Source organism: Mirounga angustirostris, unplaced genomic scaffold (assembly GCF_029215605.1).
Source record: "Mirounga angustirostris isolate CCGP_5_RB_7025 unplaced genomic scaffold, mMirAng1.0.hap1 SCAF_14, whole genome shotgun sequence".
NCBI classification, from domain to species: Eukaryota; Metazoa; Chordata; class Mammalia; order Carnivora; family Phocidae; genus Mirounga; species Mirounga angustirostris.
The window spans coordinates 40,119,983-40,141,175 of record NW_026991722.1 but is presented as its reverse complement, the minus strand read 5'-3'; the positions used below and the strand labels follow the sequence as shown (position 1 = coordinate 40,141,175).

The 21,193-nt window shown below is 42.0% G+C and overlaps 1 protein-coding gene across 1 annotated transcript in view; it reads right to left on the bottom strand.

Annotated features, from left to right (window-relative positions):
- Positions 1-6,965: 6,965 nt before the first annotated feature.
- The window catches only part of B4GALT6 (beta-1,4-galactosyltransferase 6), an 82,495-nt gene continuing 68,267 nt past the window's right edge, over positions 6,966-21,193 (bottom strand). Inside the window, exon 9 of the mRNA XM_054510333.2 lies at positions 6,966-7,652. Coding sequence (XP_054366308.1) covers positions 7,613-7,652 — 40 coding nt within the window. The 3' untranslated portion in view covers positions 6,966-7,612. The remainder of the gene's footprint in view (positions 7,653-21,193) is intronic.

Genomic DNA, 21,193 nt, shown 5'->3' with positions numbered 1-21,193 from the left:
TTTAGGCCTAAACATACTTAAGCAGCCATTCTGTTTTCCACCAAATTCAAATCTAAAATCTTGCCGTGCTCTAGCTGGCTGGATAGAAGGAGGAAGAAATTTGAAGAAAGTGGAGTGTAGGCTTGGACTTTTTAACATGCATTCATTAAGATTTACCCCAAATCCATGTGGTAAAATCAATGCCCCTAATTCTGTTAATGAGATTAGCAAGTCCTTTTTCTATGTATATTAGGCTAATCCACATCAAATTGCCATTTTTATAGATTAAACGGTCAAATATTGGCAATTTTGTAAGATTCAATCTAATACTTAAAATGATTGTATTGGTCACTGACCTGCCTGTTAATAAAATGCTACATTTCAATTTGGCCGCTGTTAAATAGCTATGGATTTTTATAGCCCAAGCAGATTGAAAATATGAATCTGTCATATATATATCTCTGAATTGAATTTAACTTTTTAATGTTCTTGCCTCATTTCTTCTTGGCATCAACAAATTGAATCTTGCCCAATGAAATCAACTCAATTTGACTTCCAGTTTAACATTCAGCCTTCTCCTTCCTTTCTGAATGTCATCTATCTTCCAGAAGCTATGTAGCATCTTGGCATAAAACAGAGTGTGTTGTCTGGTCCCTGAGAGTCCTCTGTCCCAGCTGCATCCACTGGAATACTTTCTTCCTCTGCTCTTTGTTATGTGTTAGTATCTTTCACGGCCACAGTTATGGGTTGAATTGTGCCCCCTTAAAAAGATATGTTGAAGTCCTAACACCCAGGCCCTGTGAATGTGACCTTATTTGGAAATAGAGTACAGAGGCAGAGAATGGAGTGACGACCAGCCATAAGCCAAGGACACCAAGGATTGATTGCCATCGACAGAAGTCTTCTCCCCTACAAGTTTCAGAAGGAGTGTGGCCCAGCTGACACCTTGATTTCGGACTTCTGACCTCCAGAACTGTGAGACAACAAATTCCTGTTATTTTAAGACACTCACTTTACATCCCTGGGAAACTAATATAGCCTTCTATGTATGGTATTCTTCCAAATTTTATCCTGGGTTTGTAATCAGTGAACTGTCATTCTGAAAGTCAACATTTACACTTAATATTTCTTTAGATTTTTTTTTCCTTAGTGATGCTGAACATATTGTCTTGTGCTCATTGGCCATTCAAACCTCTTGTGAACTGCACGTCCACATCATTTACCATATTATGCAGGGGGTCTGTTTAGTCAGTATTGATTTATAAAAGCACTGTATATTTGAAAGATATTACAAGTTGTATTTGAAAAGTAGTGTGACAGACAGAGGAATATTTATCTAAGTTGTAGAAAACCACATCAGCTGAGATACCCTGATGGAAGTTGGTGTGATAATTGCAAAGAGGAGGGTGGGAACTGGGTCGTCACAAGCAGAGAGTTAAAAAATCATGGGGGATCATTGGGTGGGTAAGTTCAAGTTACAGAATCACTGAATGCTAGGTTTTATAAGTCTTTTTGGGACAAGAAAGCTGAGCTACAGAAGGTTAAGTAATTTGCCCAAAGCCATGCAGAGAGCTTTGGAAAGCCCTGAAAGGCAGAGAGAGAGATTTGTCACAGTACTCCATGGGTTCCTGATTAATTCTGACCGTGAGGAGCTGCTCACCCAAACCCTTGAAATAGCAGTGAATGCTAATAAGAAAATCCTGCCAAAATCCACAAAAGCAGTAATATGTGCTTCTAACATATCAACCTTGGTGGACTCCCATCAGCCCTACTCTCTTTCCCATAAAAATACCCAAGAGATAAGAGTATCTTAATTAATTCCACTCATGGCCTTTCCCACTCATCAGAAACACACGCATCTCCTACTTCCCTAAAACTAAAAGGATCTTCATCATGTTGTATCAGTTTCCCAATAACCTCGGAAATAAGAATGTGGCCAAAGATAGGATGGATAAAGTAGAGGAGGAGCACCATGATGATTAACTTTATGTGTCAACTTGGTTAGGCTATGGTACCCAGTTTTTGGTCAAACACCATTCTAGATATTGCTGTGAAGGTATTCTTTGACATGATTAACATTTTTTCCCCTCCAGCTTCATTGGGATATAATTGACATATAACATCATATAAGTCTTGGGCGCCTGGGTGGCTCAGTCGTTGGGCGTCTGCCTTCCACTCAGGTCATGATCCCAGGATCCTGGGATCGAGTCCCGCATCGGGCTCCCTGCTCGGCGGGAAGCCTGCTTCTCCCTCCCCCAGTCCCCCTGTTTGTGTTCCCTCTCTCGCTGTGTCTCTCTCTGTCAAATAAATAAATAAAATCTTAAAAAAAAAATCATATAAGTTTAAATGTAAAACATGAGGATTGATAAACATAGATCCTGCGAAAAGATTACCACCAGGAGGTTAGTTAACACATTCCTCACTTCACATGGTGACCTCTTGTGTGCATGTGTGTGATGGGAACTTTTAAGATGTACTCTCTTAACGACTTTCAAGTATATGATACAGTATTGTTAACTCTAGTTACCATGCTGTACATTACACCCCCAGAACTTACTCATCTCATAACGGAAAGTTTGTACCCTTTGACTACCTTAGATATGATTAACATTTAACTCAGTGGATTTTGAGCAAAGCAGATAGTCCTCCATAATGTGGGTGGGCCTCATCCAATCAGTTGATGGTCTCAAAAATAGGCCCCTAGAGAAAGAAGGCATTCTGCCTGCAGACTGCCTTTTAGACTCAAGATGGTAACATCAACTCTTCCCTGGACCTCTAGCCTGCTGGCCTGCCTTGCAAATTTCAGACTTGCCAGCTCCCACAATCACATGAGCCAATTCCTTAAAGTGAATCGTTTTCTCTCTAGATATATATGTATATTTAAATATAAATATAATGGAATTTTATATTAAATGTAAATGTGTTAAATTTATATTTATACTTATTTATATTTCTCTGGAGAACCCTGACTAATATAGGGACTATACCACCATCCATCTTTTGAAAAGCCTGTGTATGGTAATAAGGAGGCCTTGTAGGGTCTGGACCAGGGGGATGACATGATAGAAGTTGATGTGCATGAATGGGTGGAGGGTAAATGTAAACAACAGTGTCATTTAAAGGCAAGGTATTCATTCTCATAAAATATACCCACCCTTTTTAAAAATAGAAAAAAATACTGCTATGCTCTCCACATAAAGCATATTCAAATGAACATAATTTGAATGAGACGTTTATGTGCAACAATCTGTTTCAAGATTACCTCTGTTTAAAGACTTCCCTGGGCCGTGTATCATACCTTCAGGGAACCAGAGATTACCATTAAAATCAATGAGACATCCTGAGCCTTTAAAGCCAGACTTCACAGGTAAAAATTATTAATCTGGTCACATACAGATGAATTGATTAGTACATTTCCACCCCCCATTTAACCTTTCTGATGTGTCAGGATGCTACACTGCTAAAGCCAGGAGACTCATGTCTAGGGTAAGACCAGCCACTCGGCACTTTGAGGGGCATAGGAGAAAAGGCATACTTTTCCAGTGGTTTCCAATACAAACCGAGAAGAGAAACGGAATATTCACTGCGCTCCCTCAACACGTGTTTGTGTCTCTCGGCATCCTCTCCTCCTCGGGGCCCAGGGCCGTGCTCTGCAACATGAGGACACGGTTGAGGATTGATGCAGCCTGAGGACAAGAAGGGAAGGATCAGAGAAGAGATAACGAATGAATGTGGTCGTATAACTTCCCACAGTGGGAAGGCGAGAGCTGTGGACATGAGCCCAGTGAGGTTAGTATTGCTGGAGACAAAGACCAGAGCAGGGAGGCCAGCCTGACGGACAGCAGCTGGCGTGCGAGGCTCCTTCTGTGCCACCCCAAGTAATCTTCAGTGCAAACAAGCACAGAGGACTTGTTCATCTCATCCCAATGCAGGGTGTTAAGCAGAGAAGTGGTACGATTAAATTGGAAAGCCAGATGATTGTTTCTCATTTAAGAAAAAAACGTCTATGCCCTATTGTGTGTGTGTGTGTTTGTGTGTGTGTGTGTTTAATTCTAGTATAGTTAACATAAAGTGTTACTGAGTTTCAGGTGTACAACATAGTGATTCAACACTTCCGTAACTGAGCTCAGTGCTCCTCACGGTAAGTGTACTCTTCATCCCCGTCCTCTGTTTCACCCATCCCCGCCCCCCTCCCCTCTGCTAACCATCTGCTTGTTCTCTATAGTTAAGAGTCTGTTTGGTTTTTTTGTAAAGGTTTTATTTATTTATGAAAGAGAGAAAAAGCACGAGCTGGGGGCGGGGGGGATGCAGAGAGAGAAGCACCGCTGAGCAGGGAATCCGATGCTGGGGCTCGATCCCAGGACACTGAGATCATGACCTGAGCCATCCAGGCATCTAAGAGTCTGGTTTTTTATTTGTCTCTTTTTTTGTTTGTTTTTGTTTCTTAAATTCCACATATGATTAAAATCATATGGTATTTGTCTTTCTCTGACTCACTTATTTCACTTAGCATTATCACCTCTAGGTCCATCTATGTTGTTGCAAATGGCAAGATTTCATTCTTCTTTATGGCTGAATAATATTCCATTTGTGACTTGTGTGTGTGTACCATTTTTTCTTTATCTATTCATCTATCAGTGGACCATAATTTGACTATTGTAAATAAAGCTGCAATAAACATAGGGGTGTATATATCTTTTCAAATTAGTGTTTTCATATTCGTTGGGTAAATACCCAGTAATGGAATTACTGAATCATGTGGTAGTTCTATTTGTAATTTTTTGAGGAATCTCCATACTGTTTTCCACAGTGGCTGCACCAGTTTGCAATTCCCATCTACAGTGCATGAGGGTTCCTTTTTGTCCACATCCTTGCCAACACTTGTTGGTTTCTTGTGTTTTTGATTTCAGTCAGTGTGACAAGTGTGAGGTGATATCTCATTGTGGTTTTGATTTGCATTTCCCTGAGGATGAGTGATGTTGAGCATCTTTTCATGGGTCTCTTTGCCATCTGGATGTCTTCTTTGGAGAAATGTCTGTTCATGTCTTCTGCCCATTTTTCAATTACATTATTTGGGATTTTTTGAGTTGTATAAGTTCTTTACATATTTTAGATAATAACCTTTTATCAGATATGTCATTTGTAAATATCTTCTCCCATTCTATAGGTTGTCTTTTAGTTTTGTTGATTGTTTCCTCTGCTGTGCAGAAACTTTTTATTTTGATGTAGTCTCAATAGTTTATTTTTGCTTTTGTTTTCCTTGCCTCAGGAGACATACCTAGAAAAACATCGCTATGTATGCCCTGTTGTTTTAACTTCTCATTTTGAATTAATTTTCACCTCAGAGAAGAAAAGTTGGAAAAATAGTATATAGAGCTCTTTACCCAAATTCTAATGCTAACGTCATACATGATCATAGTACAATTATCAAAACTGGGAAAACAACACGGATATAAGGTTTGCTAGTGGCATCCAACCTGTAACAGTTTCTTGGTCTTTTCTTGCTGTATTAGATTCCTGGGGCTGCTGTAAAGTACCATAAACCAGGCGGCTTAAAACAACAGAAATTTATTCTCTCACAGTTCTGGGGCTGAGAAGTCCAAAATCAAGACATTGGCAGGGCCCTGTGCCTTCTGAAATCTGAAGGATAGGATCCTTCCTTGCCTCCCCTCTAGCTTCTGGTGACTTGCTAGTAATTTTTGGGGTCCTTGGCTTGCAGCGGTGTGTCTCCAGTCTCTGCCTCCTGCCCAAATCCACCAGGAGCACTTTGATGTAGTTGAACCCCTTGTGTTTATTACTCCTTCTAGCCAGAGAGAACACACACAATGGGGAACCATAGAGTGTCTCACTGAGAGTGTTGGAAAGAACTATTATGGGATTTGGGCTTTAACTGAATGAGTTGAGAAAGAGTCTAAGGAAGTAGGACTTCATCGAGATTGGACGCTGTCTGAAAGTGAGGGCAATTCTATGGGTCACAGAGGTTTATATGTAGGGAGGGCAGAGCAGGGAAGAGGAAGAACTGTAATTGGTAATGAAGCAGAAGCAGTGACTCCTTTCAATAGAGGGGAGGTTTGGTGCTTTGTGGGTTTCACGGTGATTTTGGTTTTTGTCTTTGTCATGGTCTCAGAGCAACCTTGATGATGCTGATGCTCTGTGATATTGTCATGTCCAACGGACCACTGCCCTATGGTGAGCACCAAACTAGCTTGTGATAACACTGAGGCCAGTTCATCCACACGTGAGCTGCTTCCCCACCCCTCCCTCCACTTTACCTCCATGTCTATAGAGGTATTTAGAATAGAAAAACAGCAGGTAGCAATGCTGGCTTCGTTGTAGGAATGGGGAGAATTAGAGGAGTCTGTGACTTCTGGGGCACCCATCAATGGCTAGCAGATTGAGTGGATGAGCCAGCAACCGAGCTCAGGAATACGGGCAGAAGAGCAGATTCGTAGGCAGAGATGGTGAGTTCAATTTCAACCATGCTGAGCCTCAAGTAACCAAGCCACTTTTTTAATCTCATACCTTGGGAGTTGGCATTGTGCGCACACATATAAGCAGAAAACAAAAATCGCCAATATTAAAATAACTCCAGAAACATTCAGATAGCACCTGTCCAACAGGGACATTTAGGGTATTTATGCCTTAAACTACATTTTGTCTGCAGAGGCAGCGCTTCCTGGGAATTCTGTACCTCATCCAAACCCTCATTTTTTTTTTAATTTTTTTTCAAATTTATTTTATTATGTTACGTTAATCACCATACATTACATCATTAGTTTTTGATGCAGTGTTCCATGATTCATTGTTTGTGTATAACACCCAGTGCTCCATGCAGAACATGCCCTCTTTAATACCCATCACCAGGCTAACCCATCCCCCCACTCCCCTCCCCTCTAGAACACACAGTCTGTTTAAAACCCTCAGTTTACAGCCATTCCTTCTTTCTACTTCCCAGTTTGTAGAACACACCCCTCCCTTAGCCCCACTCCTTCTTACTGCCTCTCAAAATGGAAATAAGCTCCCAATCAATTCCATTTCCCAGCTTACCATTCACTGTGGGTTAGAACGGCCCCAGTTAATTTAAAGCCAAGGCAGATGGCAATTCATCTTTGGCAATCAATGCAAATGCTGAAGGTCTGTTCTGGAACCGCCTGCAGCTAGCAGGGGAGAGGGGCTCCATGCAGCCTGCTTACATAAACGCTGGACATGCGGCGCTTCCCTCCAGGCTCAGCAGTCACCCACCTGCTGGCCCGGCCACTAAGGTCACTCCCCAGGAGGCCAGAAGCTGTGCAACCGGGTGTCAAGCCTGCTGTGGAAAGCGGTGGCGGGCTAGAGGGAGAGAACCCTGAAGCTGGCCTCAGAGCCCCCGGCAGCTTCTAGATGACCCGCGCTGAGCTGAATGAACACTGCTCCACAGTTTTCCCTGGCAAAGTGTTTTCGGAAAAGACATTGGAATGTATTTTGAAGTATCTGCAGAGAGGGTCCAGCACACAGTCAGTGTTCAGTAAATATTTGCTGCAGGATAGGGGCGCCTGGGTGGCTCAGTCATTGGGCGTCTGCCTTCTGCCCCGGTCATGATCCCGGGGTCCTGGGATCGAGCCCCGCATCCGCGGGAAGCCTGCTTCTCCCCCTTTCACTCCTCCTGCTTGTGTTCCCTCTCTCGGTGTGTCTCTCTGTCAAATAAATAAAATCTTTAAATAAATAAATAAATAAATAAATAAATAAATAAATAAATAAATAAATAAATAAATAAATATTTGCTGCAGGATAAGTGAATGGCTTGACTCTGAGTGGGCAAACAGTTCTCCTGTGAGCCCTTACAAGGTCTCGGGGTTTTACCTGGATGTTTTTTCCTCTCATACAGACACATGAGACATGGCACCATGACCTATCAATCTACAAGAAATGGACCAGTTTGTTGGGAAACACTAAAAGACTACCAGCTCCTGGTTCAAATCCTGAGTGCCAAGGTTCTGCATCCTTGAACTGATTTCAAGAACTTAGTCACTGGGAACGTTTAAAAATAGAAAACAGTCTATTTAAAATGTTCTTCTGCCTAGGGCCAGGGCCAAAAGAACAAAAGTGTCCCTTCATTCAAATTATAATTAAAGACTATTATTGAGTGGGTTTTGCTTCAACATCCTGAAAGGCAGAGACCCACAGCCGTTCCAGGCCAGCCCACAGAGAGGCATCATGGGGTGGGAGCCCCGCATCATGGGGGGTCAGGGCCCTGCACAGGGGGTGAGCCCGACTCAGAGCTCGAGCTCATGAGCCTGAGATCAGGACCTGAGCCGAAATCAAGAGTCAGGATCCTGCATAAGTATTTGGCATCTTGTCAGGAGACAAGGCCCTTCCTGCTTCCTGAAAGTTCTGTAATGAATATTCCAACATCCATTCCATCCATTCTGCTTCCTTTGAAGAGCAATGCAAATGCTCCTGGAGAAGGGAGTGAGAGCAAGGAGTTTAATCTGTCTAAATCAGTCTCATCATCTTTGCCCCCATGTTTAGTGTAGGGGTGCTCAGGGACCTAACGTAGTCCAATCAGAGGGAAACCCGGGACTTCTCTTTCACGGTGAGATAAGAATGTGACGTCTCCCCTGGAAGAGCCCGGGAGGTGCTGGTAGGCGTCCTATGAGGGGTGATCTTCAGCAGGGAGCCAGTTCCAGAAAGGCAGAAAGCAAGGCTTGGTGACATGTTGGCACAGCTGAAGCGTTTAATATTTCTTGAATTTTCACTGGCATTAACCAATACTTTATTTTTTAATTGTGTTTGAATCAGGGTTTTTTAAATCAATTTTTCTTTATTTATAAAAATAGCTTTTTAAAAATTATATATACTTTTTAAAAAGTTTTTTAAAATAAACTTTGAATTTTAGAACAATTTTGGATTTACTGATTTATTTATTTTGCTACTTGTGACCAAGAATGTCTCAAGGGGTGCCTGGGTGGCTCAGTCAGTTAAGTATCTGCCTTTGGCTCAGGTCATGATCTCAGGGCCCTGGGATTGAGCCCCATGTATGGCTCCCTGCTCAGTGGGGAGTCTGCTTCTCCCTCTCCTTCTGTCCTTCCCCTCACCCATGCTCTCTCTCTCAAATAAATAAAATCTTTTTTTTTAAAGAATGTCTCAAATGATACAGCTGTAGAAATACCCATCTTCTCTCGGTAAGAGAAAAACATGTACCAAAAAAATTAGTAATGTTTCCAAAATAGGCTTTCTCATACATATTATTAAATTGAAAGATTTAATCCCATGATTTATTGAGAAAAAAGTTAGCAGAGTTTTTTCAAAGATAATTATTTTATTATACTTTTATTGAAAAGAATTTAATAATGTTCAAGAAACTAAAATTATAGCAACATATAGTTGTACCACAATAGAATGTTCTTATTAATAGAATGCTATAAACATATTTATATAAATTTGCAATCATAATGTAAAATTATTTTTTTTAAGATTTTATTTATTTATTTGACAGAGAGAGAGAGATCACAAGTAGGCAGAGTGGCAGGCAGAGGGAGAAGGAGAAGCAAGCTCTCCGCTGAGCAGGGAGCCGGATGTGGGGCTCGATCCCAGGACCCCAGGATCATGACCTGAGCTGAAGGCAGCTGCTTAACCGACTGAGCCACCCGGGTGCCCCATTTTATTTTCATGCTTTAATTATGTTATCATGAACAATTTCTCATATTTCCATATAATCTTTATAATTATAATTTTTATTTTTGAAAAATTTACAGCACTTTCATAATGTAATATACTTAGTCTCGATTTTGAGGACTTGTAGTTAGTGCTACAATGAACATCTTTATGAAGCATACAGCTTTTTGCTTCTGTTGAATTGAGTGACCTAACATTTTCTAGAAGTATCTAACTCTTAGATGACATGGAGCCTTGGTCATCAAACTGCCTGGGAAGTAGTCTTGGCTTCACCATTACAAGCTATTTGATCTTGAACAGATTACATCAGCTTTCTATGCCTTGGTATTTTTTCATTTGTAAAATGGGAATAATCACAGAACCATTTCCAAAGAGTTATTTTAAAGACCAATTGTCATAATACATGTAAAAAGGTTTAAAACAATCCACAGAACATATTGAGTTCTCAAGAACTATGATATATTATTTGGAGTAATATTGGAGAATGAACATATTAATGTAAAAAATTCTATAACACTGAAGCCTTACCAGTTCTGCTTATTAGAAATGTTTTACCACTTTAGCAGATAGATCATTATGTCTCATGATTGCTTGAATTTTTATTTTTTGACTACAAAGGATGAACATTTATCTTGTATCTATTTTTTTTTAAAGATTTGTTTATTTATTTTAGAGAGAGAGCACAAGCAGGAGGGGCAGAGGGAGAAGGTCAGAGAATGTCAAGCAGATTCCACACCCACCTCGAAGCCCAACACTGGGCTCAATCTCATGACCCTGAGATCATGTCCTGAGCCGAAATCAAGAGTCAGACACTTAACCGACTGAGCCACCCAGGCACCACTGTATTTATTTTATTTTTAATGTGTATGATCTATTCCATTTAATAAACCATTTTTTAAAATATATCTAATAGTCTGAAAGGTCTGACTCGTTGATTCATTTAGGCATGTGTATTAGTGTATTAATGTATTGTCGCTGGAACAAATTACCACAAATTCAGTGGCTTAAAACAATCCAGATTTATTCTCTTACACTTCCAGAAGCCAGAAGTCTAGAATCAAGATGTTGGCAGGGCTGTGTTCCTTCTGGATGGTTGGCCTCAAAGAGTGGTTCTCCTTGCCTTTTTAAGCTTCTAGAGGCCACTTGCCTCCTTGGCTCATGGCCCTTTCTTACAAACCTTGCGATTATATTGGGTCACTCAGATAATCCAGGATAATTTCTCCATCTCAAGATCCTAAATTTAATCACATCTGCAAAGTTCCTTGCACAGATTCTGGGAACTAGCACATGGATATCTTTGGGGGGCAGGTGGGGTGCATTATTCAATCTATGACAACACACATGTATTGGTTCTTACACACACACACACACACACACACACACACACGTGTTGAGCACCTGTCCTGGGTGCTGGAGCCAGAGGGATGAAATAAGACACCAAGTCTGTTTTCAGGGAACTCATGTTATTACCAGTGGAGATGGGCATGAAAGAAGAACTGAGAGAAAGAGAGAAAGACGGGAGGAAGGAGGGAGGGAGGGAGGGAGGAAAGTAGAGAGAGGGAAAGAAAGTCAGCACTTCGGTAAAAAGATTGAAATGCTATGGCAGCCTAACAGAAAAACTTGCCCGGATTCCTGGGGGCCCAGAGGCATCACAGAAGAGGGGACAACTGAGCTTGTCCTTAGAAGCTAAGTAGGAGGCACCAGGCAAATAAGGGAAAAGCCATTCCTGGGGAGGAGACTGAACTGCAGAGGGACAGAGATGTGCGAGGACATTAAACAGTGTGACAAAGGCAAGCAACTTGGTTTCATTCGAGGCAGGCTATTTCATACCGAGTAGCAGAGGACGGATGGCCTATGCTAAGAAGTTAAAGAACCTGTGGGTAAAGGGGAAGCTGGTGTCAAAGTAAAAACAGGCAATGAACTGATTTGATCAGTGCTTTAATCCGTCCATGGCTGGGATAGACTGAATGACGGGAACCTTACAGTTGCCTGGTGGAGGAGTGGTAAATCCCATTTATCTTTCTTTTTGTTTTAATGGGTACCTAATACAATAACTAGAAAGGAAAAGAAATGAACTGGATGATGTTAAAGTTCCTTTCTGACCTAAAGTTCTGTGGTATCACAATCCCTATTCAATTTGTTCTCCCCATGGGACTGGTAATTACAATACTTTAGCTACTAGGCCTAGAGTAAAAAAATTACATTTACTCCCAGGACTTACAAAAGAAGTTTTTAGATAAGTAGCTACTAAAAAGTGTTATTAAAAAATTACTCAATTATTTCCCCCGATGTATACTCCAAAGCCTTTGGATAGATTGTATTTCCTTACAAAAGCACACTATAAAAGCAATACCATATTCCTTATAACCTAAAAGCAGCAAAACCCTTCAGACCATAGACTCAGAAAAACAGTGTTTATTGTTCTTTTTTTTCTTAATTTTAATAAATTGTTGGACTTTAAGGTTGAATTCTAGAGTCATGAGTTAATTTCTAGAAAGTTTTTCCTAAGGCGTGTAAATTTCTGGGGTTTGTAAAATTTCTCATCCACTTCTTATTCTACCTCTTTAGACCTTCCAATTTCCTTTAACCACTTCCATGTTTTGATTTATCTCAAAAGGGCAGCATTTAACTTTTGCTCTTCTGCCATTGAATCTCTTTCCTGTGACTTCTCAACAGATCCCTACTTTTACTCGTTCAGGGTGGTTGTGAAGACCAGTAACGAGGTATGACCTGAAACAGGCTTAGAAAGTACCTGGGCATTGTAGACATGTAGTATGTGAAATATTATACATGAACTTTGTGGAAACTGAGCACATTATCCTATGAAATAGTCAAAAACTTGTCAAGACAATGGTCTTATTAAACAGTCTCTCATAATGGAGCGCCTGGGTGGCTCAGTTGGTTGAGTGCATGACTGCTGATTTTGGCTCAGGTCATGATTTCAGGATCATGGGATTGAGCCTTGTGTCGTTGGGCTCCAGCTCAGCGCAGTCTGCTTGGGATTCTCACTCTCCCTCTCCTCTGCCCCTTCTCCCACTCACGCACATGCTCTCTCTCTCTCTCTTTTATTTTTTTAAAGATTTTATTTATTTATTTGACAGACAAACACAGCTAAAGAGGGAATACAAGCAGGGGGAGTGGGAGAGGGAGAAGCAGGCTTCCCACGGAGCAGGGAGCCTGATGTGGGGCTCGATCCCAGGGACCCTGGGATCATGACCTGAGCCAAAGGCAGACGCTCAACGACTGAGCCACCCAGGCGCCCCTCTCTCTCTAAAATAAATAATCTGTCGTAAGTCTCCAGCATCTTTCTTCAGAAATAATAATAATAATTTATGGCCCAAAAGGAGAGAGGGAGGGCCATGGGCCAAGGCACCCCCACAGGTTCTACCTGAGCCTGTTCTGGCCTCAAGCAGTGGTTCCCAAACTTCAGTACCCATCAGCCTGGACCAAGGTCTACATCGGTGTGAAAAGTCCCGTGAGTACATCAACAGCAAGGTCCCATTAATGATTTAGGATTTACTGCCATGGTTTTTAATCCCAGCTGCATTTTTGAGTCACTTGGGAATATTTTGAAGCATACACGTACCCAGGCCCCAACCCAGACCAATTAAATCAATTCTCTGGGGCGCCCAGGTGGCTCAGTCGTTAAGCGTCTGCCTTCGGCTCAGGTCGTGGTCCCAGGGTCCTGGGATCGAGCCCTGCATCAGGCTCCCAGCTCCACGGAAGCCTGCTTCTCCCTCTCCCTCTGCCCACCCCCTCCTCATGTTCTCTCTCTCTCTCAAATAAATAAAAATCTTTAAAAAAATAAAATAAAATAAATCAATTCTCTGGAGGTGGTGCCCAAGTGTGATTACAGTTTAAAAAACTCCCCAGTCAACTCTAATGTCAGTCAGTTTTGAGACCCACCAGCTGAGAGTATCGTCCATGTAAACAGTTCCCAAACCATGGGAAATCCCTGCCTCAGCTTCCCAGGACTCCCTAGAAAAGGGCCGATGGGGCCCAGATATCTGGGTGATTGTTCCAGAATATCCAAAGCTCCTGAAATCCAACTCAAACTGAAGCTGTACTTGAAAGAGTCTACATTCTGTTGTCTTGGGAAAAGTTGTTTGGAAAAAAACCAAACAAACTGAATCCATGCTCTAAGGGCCGTAACTGAAAAAAGTGTCACTTAGCACATATTTATTGAACACCCATGAGGAGTGCCAGGTAAAGATGAAAAAGAAATGGTTGTCTTCAAAGACATCTCACTCCAGTAAGGCTATTTTTATGTAGGTTTGAATACCCTTGATTATGAATAGCTTGTCACTCTGATCAAGGTAATCAAACTTGATTTTAATGAGGTCAAAACCCTTTCTAAAAGAAATGAAGTGTCTCAACAAGGGGTTCATTTAAGAAACACAAACTCAGCCCAGCTATCTTGAATGACGAGGGATTTATTTAAGGATTCATATGTATCTCACGGAACACAAATGGAACGGACACAGCTGGGCCGCACCAGGGACTGGGTCTGGAAAGCCATCAGGAACTAAAGTAACTACCTTTTTATCTATTTTTGAGGTGCATGATTCCCAATATAGGTCTTCTTCCTTCTCGATGCAGACCAGCTTCTCTGCTCACCTCACCACATGGAAGGAAATTTGGACTCAGTCCCCACCCCCAAATTAACTGCCTCAGTCCCTGTGTCCCTTCAAATTTCTGAGAATCTGGTTGGCTTGGTTTGTGTATTATTGTGCTTTCTCTGGGCAAGGCTCTATCCACCCTTTGTCCAGTGAGCAGTGGTGAGCAAAGCTAGAGGGGGTGTGGCACTCCCCCTTTGAGGAGGTGGTTGAGGCGGGTTTTCTGGGCAAGGACCATGAGCGGGGCCGCTAAACCCACTGATATGGCCACAGAGGAGAAGTTATATTTGTCGCATTAACAATACAAACTAAACTGTCTACAAAAAAGAAAAAAGCACAGTAAAAATGGGAAGAATAAAAGTTAAGCCTATAAAACATGCAAACACAGTATTAGCGACACTTACATAATGCAGCCATGATCAAACAAGAATTGTTTTCTTTATACTTGCTAAGGTTAATCATTAGCTAATGAAGAACAAACTCACTAGACAACATTTGTTCTGCTTTGCCCCGATACATTTTTTTAAAAGATTTTATTTATTTATTTGACAGAGAGAGAGAGCACAAGCAGGGGGAGCGGCAGGGAGAGGGAGAAGCAGAATCCTCGCTGAGCAGGGAGCCCAATGTAGGACTCCATCCCAGGACCCTGGGATCATGACCTGAGCCGAAGGCAGACGCTTAACCGACTGAGCCACCCAGGCGCCCCTGCCCCAATACATTTTTAAATTTGTTTCTGTTGAAAATCGATTTTAGGGTTTGCTGTAAATTCATTTTTTTTTTAATTTTGCAAAAATATTGACACAATGCCAGTTCCTAACTATATAAAATCACACTGGAACAGTCTCACTGCCAACCCCGTGGCCTTCACCCCACTGTTCCCCTCCCCTACACAGACCACCATTTTTGTTATCCTGCCAGTGACTGTTTCGTAAAAGAGAAGCAAGCACACACATATATTTTTAGCTCCCCTTCTTTCATTCACAAAAGGCAGCATTTTATATAGTGTGTGAACCTTATTTTTTTTCCTCCCACAGGACACCATCGGCCTGGAAACCAGTACAATCAGAACATAGAATTTAGGCCCCCTCTTTTTTGGCTGCAAAGTGCTTCAGTGTGTGGGTGACTAACTGCTTAGCTTCCATCTTTTGCTATTCTAAGTAACACCTCCACGAATAAACTTGTACACGTTATTTCACATCTGTAGAGATGTATCTTTAGAATAGATGCCTAAAAAAAGCTTTCTGGGACAAAGGGTAAAGGCTTTAGTAATTTTGCTGGATATTGCTGAATCCCCCTCCACAGGGCTTGTGACACTTTGCATCCGATGCATGAGAGCACTTGGCTCGCCACGGCCTCACCAATCGTGTTGGTGAAACTTCTGGATTTTTGCCAATCAGATAGGTCAGAATTGGTACTTCCACATAATTTTCATTTGCATCTCTCTTACTGTGAGTGGAGTCGATCATCTTTCATATAGGGTACTTTACCTCTGGTAATAAAATTCTTAACTTTGGGGCGCCTGGGTGGCTCAGTTGGTTAAGCGACTGCCTTCGGCTCAGGTCATGATCCTGGAGTCCCTGGATCGAGTCCCGCATCGGGCTCTCTGCTCGGCGGGGAGCCTGCTTCTCCCTCTGACCCTCCCCCCTCTCATGTGCTCTCTCTCTCTCTCATTCTCTCTGTCTCAAATAAACAAATAAAATCTTTAAAAAAAAAAAAATAAAATAAAATAAAATTCTTAACTTTGAGGTCATCAGAGACTCACATGCAGTTTTAAGAAATGACACAGAAAGACCCCAGACCCTTTCCCCTGTCCTGCATGCAGTTATAATGCCATGTCACAGCTACCATACTGACCCACAGTCAAGATACACAACAGTTCCTGACCTTTCTTTGTAGGGGACATTCCTAGGAGTTGGACAAGATGGGGTAAATGCATTCCACTGACTTCTCCCACTAATCACCAAACAACAACGAAACCCCACTAGAAGACTGAAAGGTGGAGTAAAGAAGGCAAACTCCCAGGGGACGTGGGGACTTGATGAGGAACAACCCAGGTGTGAGTTCTGGGAGTTTTTTTTTCTTGCCCCCTCAGTATCCCAGCCTGGGTGCTAGATAGGTCTGCAGCCCAGAAATGCTGATAGCAGACCCTCCCACCCCCACCCAAGCAAAGCCTGTTCTCTGCAGCCCAAGAGCCTAGAAGAGCACAGGCCATCAGGCAGACACCTTTCCAACATACCTGTCTATTCTACCAAAAAAGACAGGGCCCTCTCCATCTGAAACCGGCAATCATGTCCCCTCCACTCCCCACCTCCACCTTCTCCATGGTAGAGGTGAGGCTCTCCCTCACAGAGTCTGTGGATACAACTCTTTGGGAACTCCCCACTTCTATATGACCTGTCCAAGACTTTCTCCATTTTTCTATTGGGTTTCCAAGAAGGTTGTAAAATATTTAGAGGCAAAGGGGTGGCCCCCGTGAGAAGCCCTTGGCAAGCATTTCCCTTGCTTGGCTATGGCCTACGTGGGGGAAGGAACTGCCTTATTTGCTCTCACGTCCTCAGCACAGCACAGTGCCTGACGTAATAGCAGGTGCTCAGTAACTGCCCAGACGTACTGGGGTTGGAGAGACCAGAAACAAGGCTGCCAGAAGTTGCCAAGCAGGTTAAAAGACTGGTTAATTACTCTATGCAAAATGACATTTATACAAGGTCAAGGGATAAGAGAATAATGAAGGGGAAGTCTGGTTACCATGGTGACCCTGTTCTGTCTGAACAAAAGCACTCACAGGATTTCATAAGGACTCCAGGGAAACAAATCGCTGCCATGATTTTTTCCTGATTCTAACAACAGTGGTGGTGGAAGAGAAGAAAGAAGGAAAAACAGGTGAAGAAAGGGAGGAGGAGGGATAACTGTGTAAAACAAAGTCCTTGGAAATCGACTAAATGCATTTTAAAAAGTGCCTCAGAAATTATGTTCCACAGGTAAATTAACACCTTCTCTCTGGTATGAAGTCAAACAGGTGTTTCTAGCATCTACTCTCATTCTTTCTTCAACACATTAGTGTCTTGTGACATTTATTTTATGGGAAGGATGACTTTCACTTTCCAGGTTTTTTTTTTTAAATTTAATAAAAATTTTAGCAGTGAATTCTTCACTATTCTATTTCTTTTATACACTAATCTATAATAATGTTTTAAAAAGATTTATTCTCTACCTCAAACTAATATACTATGTTAATAGTATAAATTAGTTAAATTAAGTAAAATTTAAAAAAATAAAGATTATTTGAGAGAGAAAGAGTTGGGGGGGAGAGGCAGAGGGAGAGAATGTCAAGTGGACTCCCTGCTGAGCGTGGAGCCCAACGAACGTGGAACTCATCTCAGGACCCTGAGATCACGACCTGAGCCAAAATCAAGAGTCAGACACTTAACCAACTGAGCTACCCAGGTGCCCCTACATTAATTTTCTAAAGCTTAGTACCTTTAAATTTTAAAAATGTGTTGAGTAAAAAGATGGGCCTGGCTCCCTATTCAGATAGATTTATAGGTAGGTCGAAATGCATCTTGATGATGGCACTTAATAGTCCTAATTAAGGCACTGATCCTGCTGAACACAGCTCTGAGTAGGTATGACATGTGGAGTAATAGCGTAATTTAGAATGCTATGGAGTGTTCTGCCCTAACAGATGGCAAACAGTGTTGCCCTGACAGGATGGTCATTCACTGAGCGCTGTGCAGGATGCCGGGTATACAAAACCAAATGGCGCCGACCACTGCCCTCAAAGAGCTAACAGTCTTTGAGAGAAAAAGAAAACGCATAAACAAATTTAATAGCGTAAGACATGCTTTAATAGTGCAGTACTACATGTAGGGGGCAGGAGTGCAGGAGAGGGAGGGGCAAATTTTACTTGGGTCGGCCAGAGACAGCTTCCAGAGGAGCTAGTCTTTTTTCTTTTTTTTTTTTAAGCAGGCTCCAAACCCAGTGTGGAGCCCAACGCGGGCCGTGAACTCATGGCCCTGAGATCAAGACCCAAGCCAAAATCAAGAGTTGGACACCCAACCAACTGAGCCACCCAGGTGCCCCAAGAGCTTGAGTCTTTAAGAGATAGGTAGGAGACCCTCTGGTGGATGAGGGTAGAAAAGGTCAATGGGAGTAGTTCACGGGCAACTGGAGAATGAAACAGGGTGTGAGAGGGATGGGCAGAGAGGTGTTCGTCCTGCAGAGGCCAGCAGAAGCCAGATCATTCAGGCCCTGGTCTGAGCAGCAGAAATATTTGGACATTTTTCTAGAAGTAGGCAATGGGGAGCCACTGAAAGATTTAAAGCACAGTAGTATTTCAAAAGACAGAGTTTTGTGTGTCAAGATGGAAGACATACTCAAAACAGAAGGCATACCTTTGCAGTAAGACTGGGAGGATCCACACACTTGTTGCAGAAACAAAAGACCCTACAGATTGAAGAGGGACTTCAGAGGTGGAGCTAACACCTTGATTGTACGGAGGAAAGGCGAGGGTGACTCACAGATTTGGCCTTGAGTTCCTAAGTGGACGATAAAACAAGAAGAAGACCAGGTTTTGAAGATGGATATGATAAATTCAGCTTAGGACATACTGGGTTTTGAGTTTCCGTGAACAAGCAGGTCGAGATGACCCATAAGTTGATGATGTGGGTCAGGAGCTAAGAATTCTCAGCTGGACATTTGGCTTGAGAGCCTCCTGCTTGTACTTAGGGACGTCATGAGGTTAAAGTTCTGCGAGTATAAGAGATCACCTGCTGTATGTGGCTGTTTACATTTATCTAAGATTTAACAAAATCCAGTTCCTGGCTCACGCCAGCCACATTTCAAGTGCTCAACAACCACATGTGGCTAGAGGCTACCATACTGGACAGCACAGTCCCAGAACCTTTCCATCATTCTAAAACATTCCACCGGACAGTGTTACCCAGTGGTCCTAGAAACTGAGTTACTGATCAGAGAGAAGGAGCAAAGAATGGAAAGCAGAGGAAGAAGGGTCTTCCAAGGAAACTGGGAAGAAAATAGGTGAAAAAGCCAAGCCCAAAAGCCAAGGTAGGATAGAAAAAGCAGTAGAGGCCCACATGGCATTTAACTTTCTCAGTCACAATACTGAGAGAAGCTACACGTTACTGAATGCCTTCCATAAGCAAAGTATCGTAACAGGTGCTTCCCACACTACCTAAAATCACACAAGCCTCTGAGCAAACGGAGCCCGATTCCCACTTGCTACATTTCTCCTCATGACTATTACTGCTAAAATTTTGCACCTTTGCCAATTTTACTAATTGTTTACATGCATTATCATGTATAGATAGGGTAATCACTAACTTCATTTCCTAATGGAATCAAAGAATGCAATATTATTTTTAAAATATGATCCAAGATAACTTGCATGAAAGAAAAGCCTGTTACTCTTGAGCTGAAAACTGACTTAATTATAAGCCAAGTTTTTGCTCAGCATGTCAGGCGCTGGGCTCAGTTCTCTGTTAGGATTGGCTTATTTAAGTTCTTCAGAAATCCTTGGGTAGTTCCTATCATCCTCAACTGTAAGATCAGGAAACTGAAGACCACCGGGGTTTAAAATTTTGCTAAAATGTCCCAGTGAACAAGGGGGGGATCTCTGAATTCAAACTCAGGTCAGTCTGATTCCAGCGTCTTTGCTTATAACCACTGCCTTCCACACAGTCCTATTAAAAGTTAACTGTAAATCCTCAAGATTCACTGTAGACAAACGATGATCTCAACTACCCTTCTGATGCATAGGGTATACAGCTAAGAAACATTCCGTGCCTTGGGAAAAGCTTCTCCTACAAAGATGTTCTATTGGCCTAATACTGCCTTAGTAAAATCTAAAACCAGTGTTTGCAGAGGACACAATTGAGCACCTCATTTCATAGTACATAGGTTTTTCAGTTGTTTCCATGACTGTTTTACTCAAAGAAGACAGTAAATTCCACTAGTGTAGGTAATGTCTGATACTTATCGGAGATCAAAGACTTCAACTGATGGAGTTAGGAGGATGAAATTAGCAACAGAATTCAGGTCCACCAAAATATGTTATAGGAATGTGTTGAGAAAGATACAAGCTTTATTTTTACAACCTATATATTTTTCTTTTAATTGTAGTATAATTTTGAGTGACATAGCACTATGTTCTCTGAAGTCACTTAAATTAAGAGCAATACAGTATATGCTCCTCAAGAACAGCCTTCTCTAAATAAAATAATCTGGGTCCAGAATATCTCCACAACCTTAAATCCATGTGTTTAAGATAGGACAAAAAAAATACATATATAAGATCATTAAACTGAGTTGGCATGTTTCATCAGAGGACACATTAGTACCATAGGTAGGAACCTGGGCCAGACTAAGCCAACTCAATTTTACGGCTCTGCATGATCTAAATGACTAAGAGATTATGATTCCACGATTGGCTTTCTTTGTGACATAAGAGTCACTACCCCGCTAGCTCATACTATGCATAAAAATTAATAATAATTCATTACACAAATAATTGAAGTTGACAAAATTCATGATCTCACATTCCAGGCCCACATACAAATCTAGTCCCTAGATATTATCTGCCTTAAAGATCTTCAATACTACTTGATACCTAGAAAACAAGAAGGGGATTGACCACCAACACACCAGCTTAGTTTACTCAAGTTTGCAGGCAGAAGAAATGTTAAAAACGACTCCTGGGGTGCCTGGGTGGCTCAGTCGTTGAGCGTCTGCCTTTGGCTCGGGTCATGGTCCCGGGGTCCTGGGATCGAGCCCCGCTTGGGGCTCCCTCCTCGGCGGGAAGCCTGCTTCTCCCTCTCCCACTCCCCCTGCTTGTGTTCCCTCTCTTGCTGTGTTTCTCTCTGTCAAATAAATAAATAAATAAATCTTAAAAAAAAAACAAAACACAAAAAAACAAAACCCGACTCCTT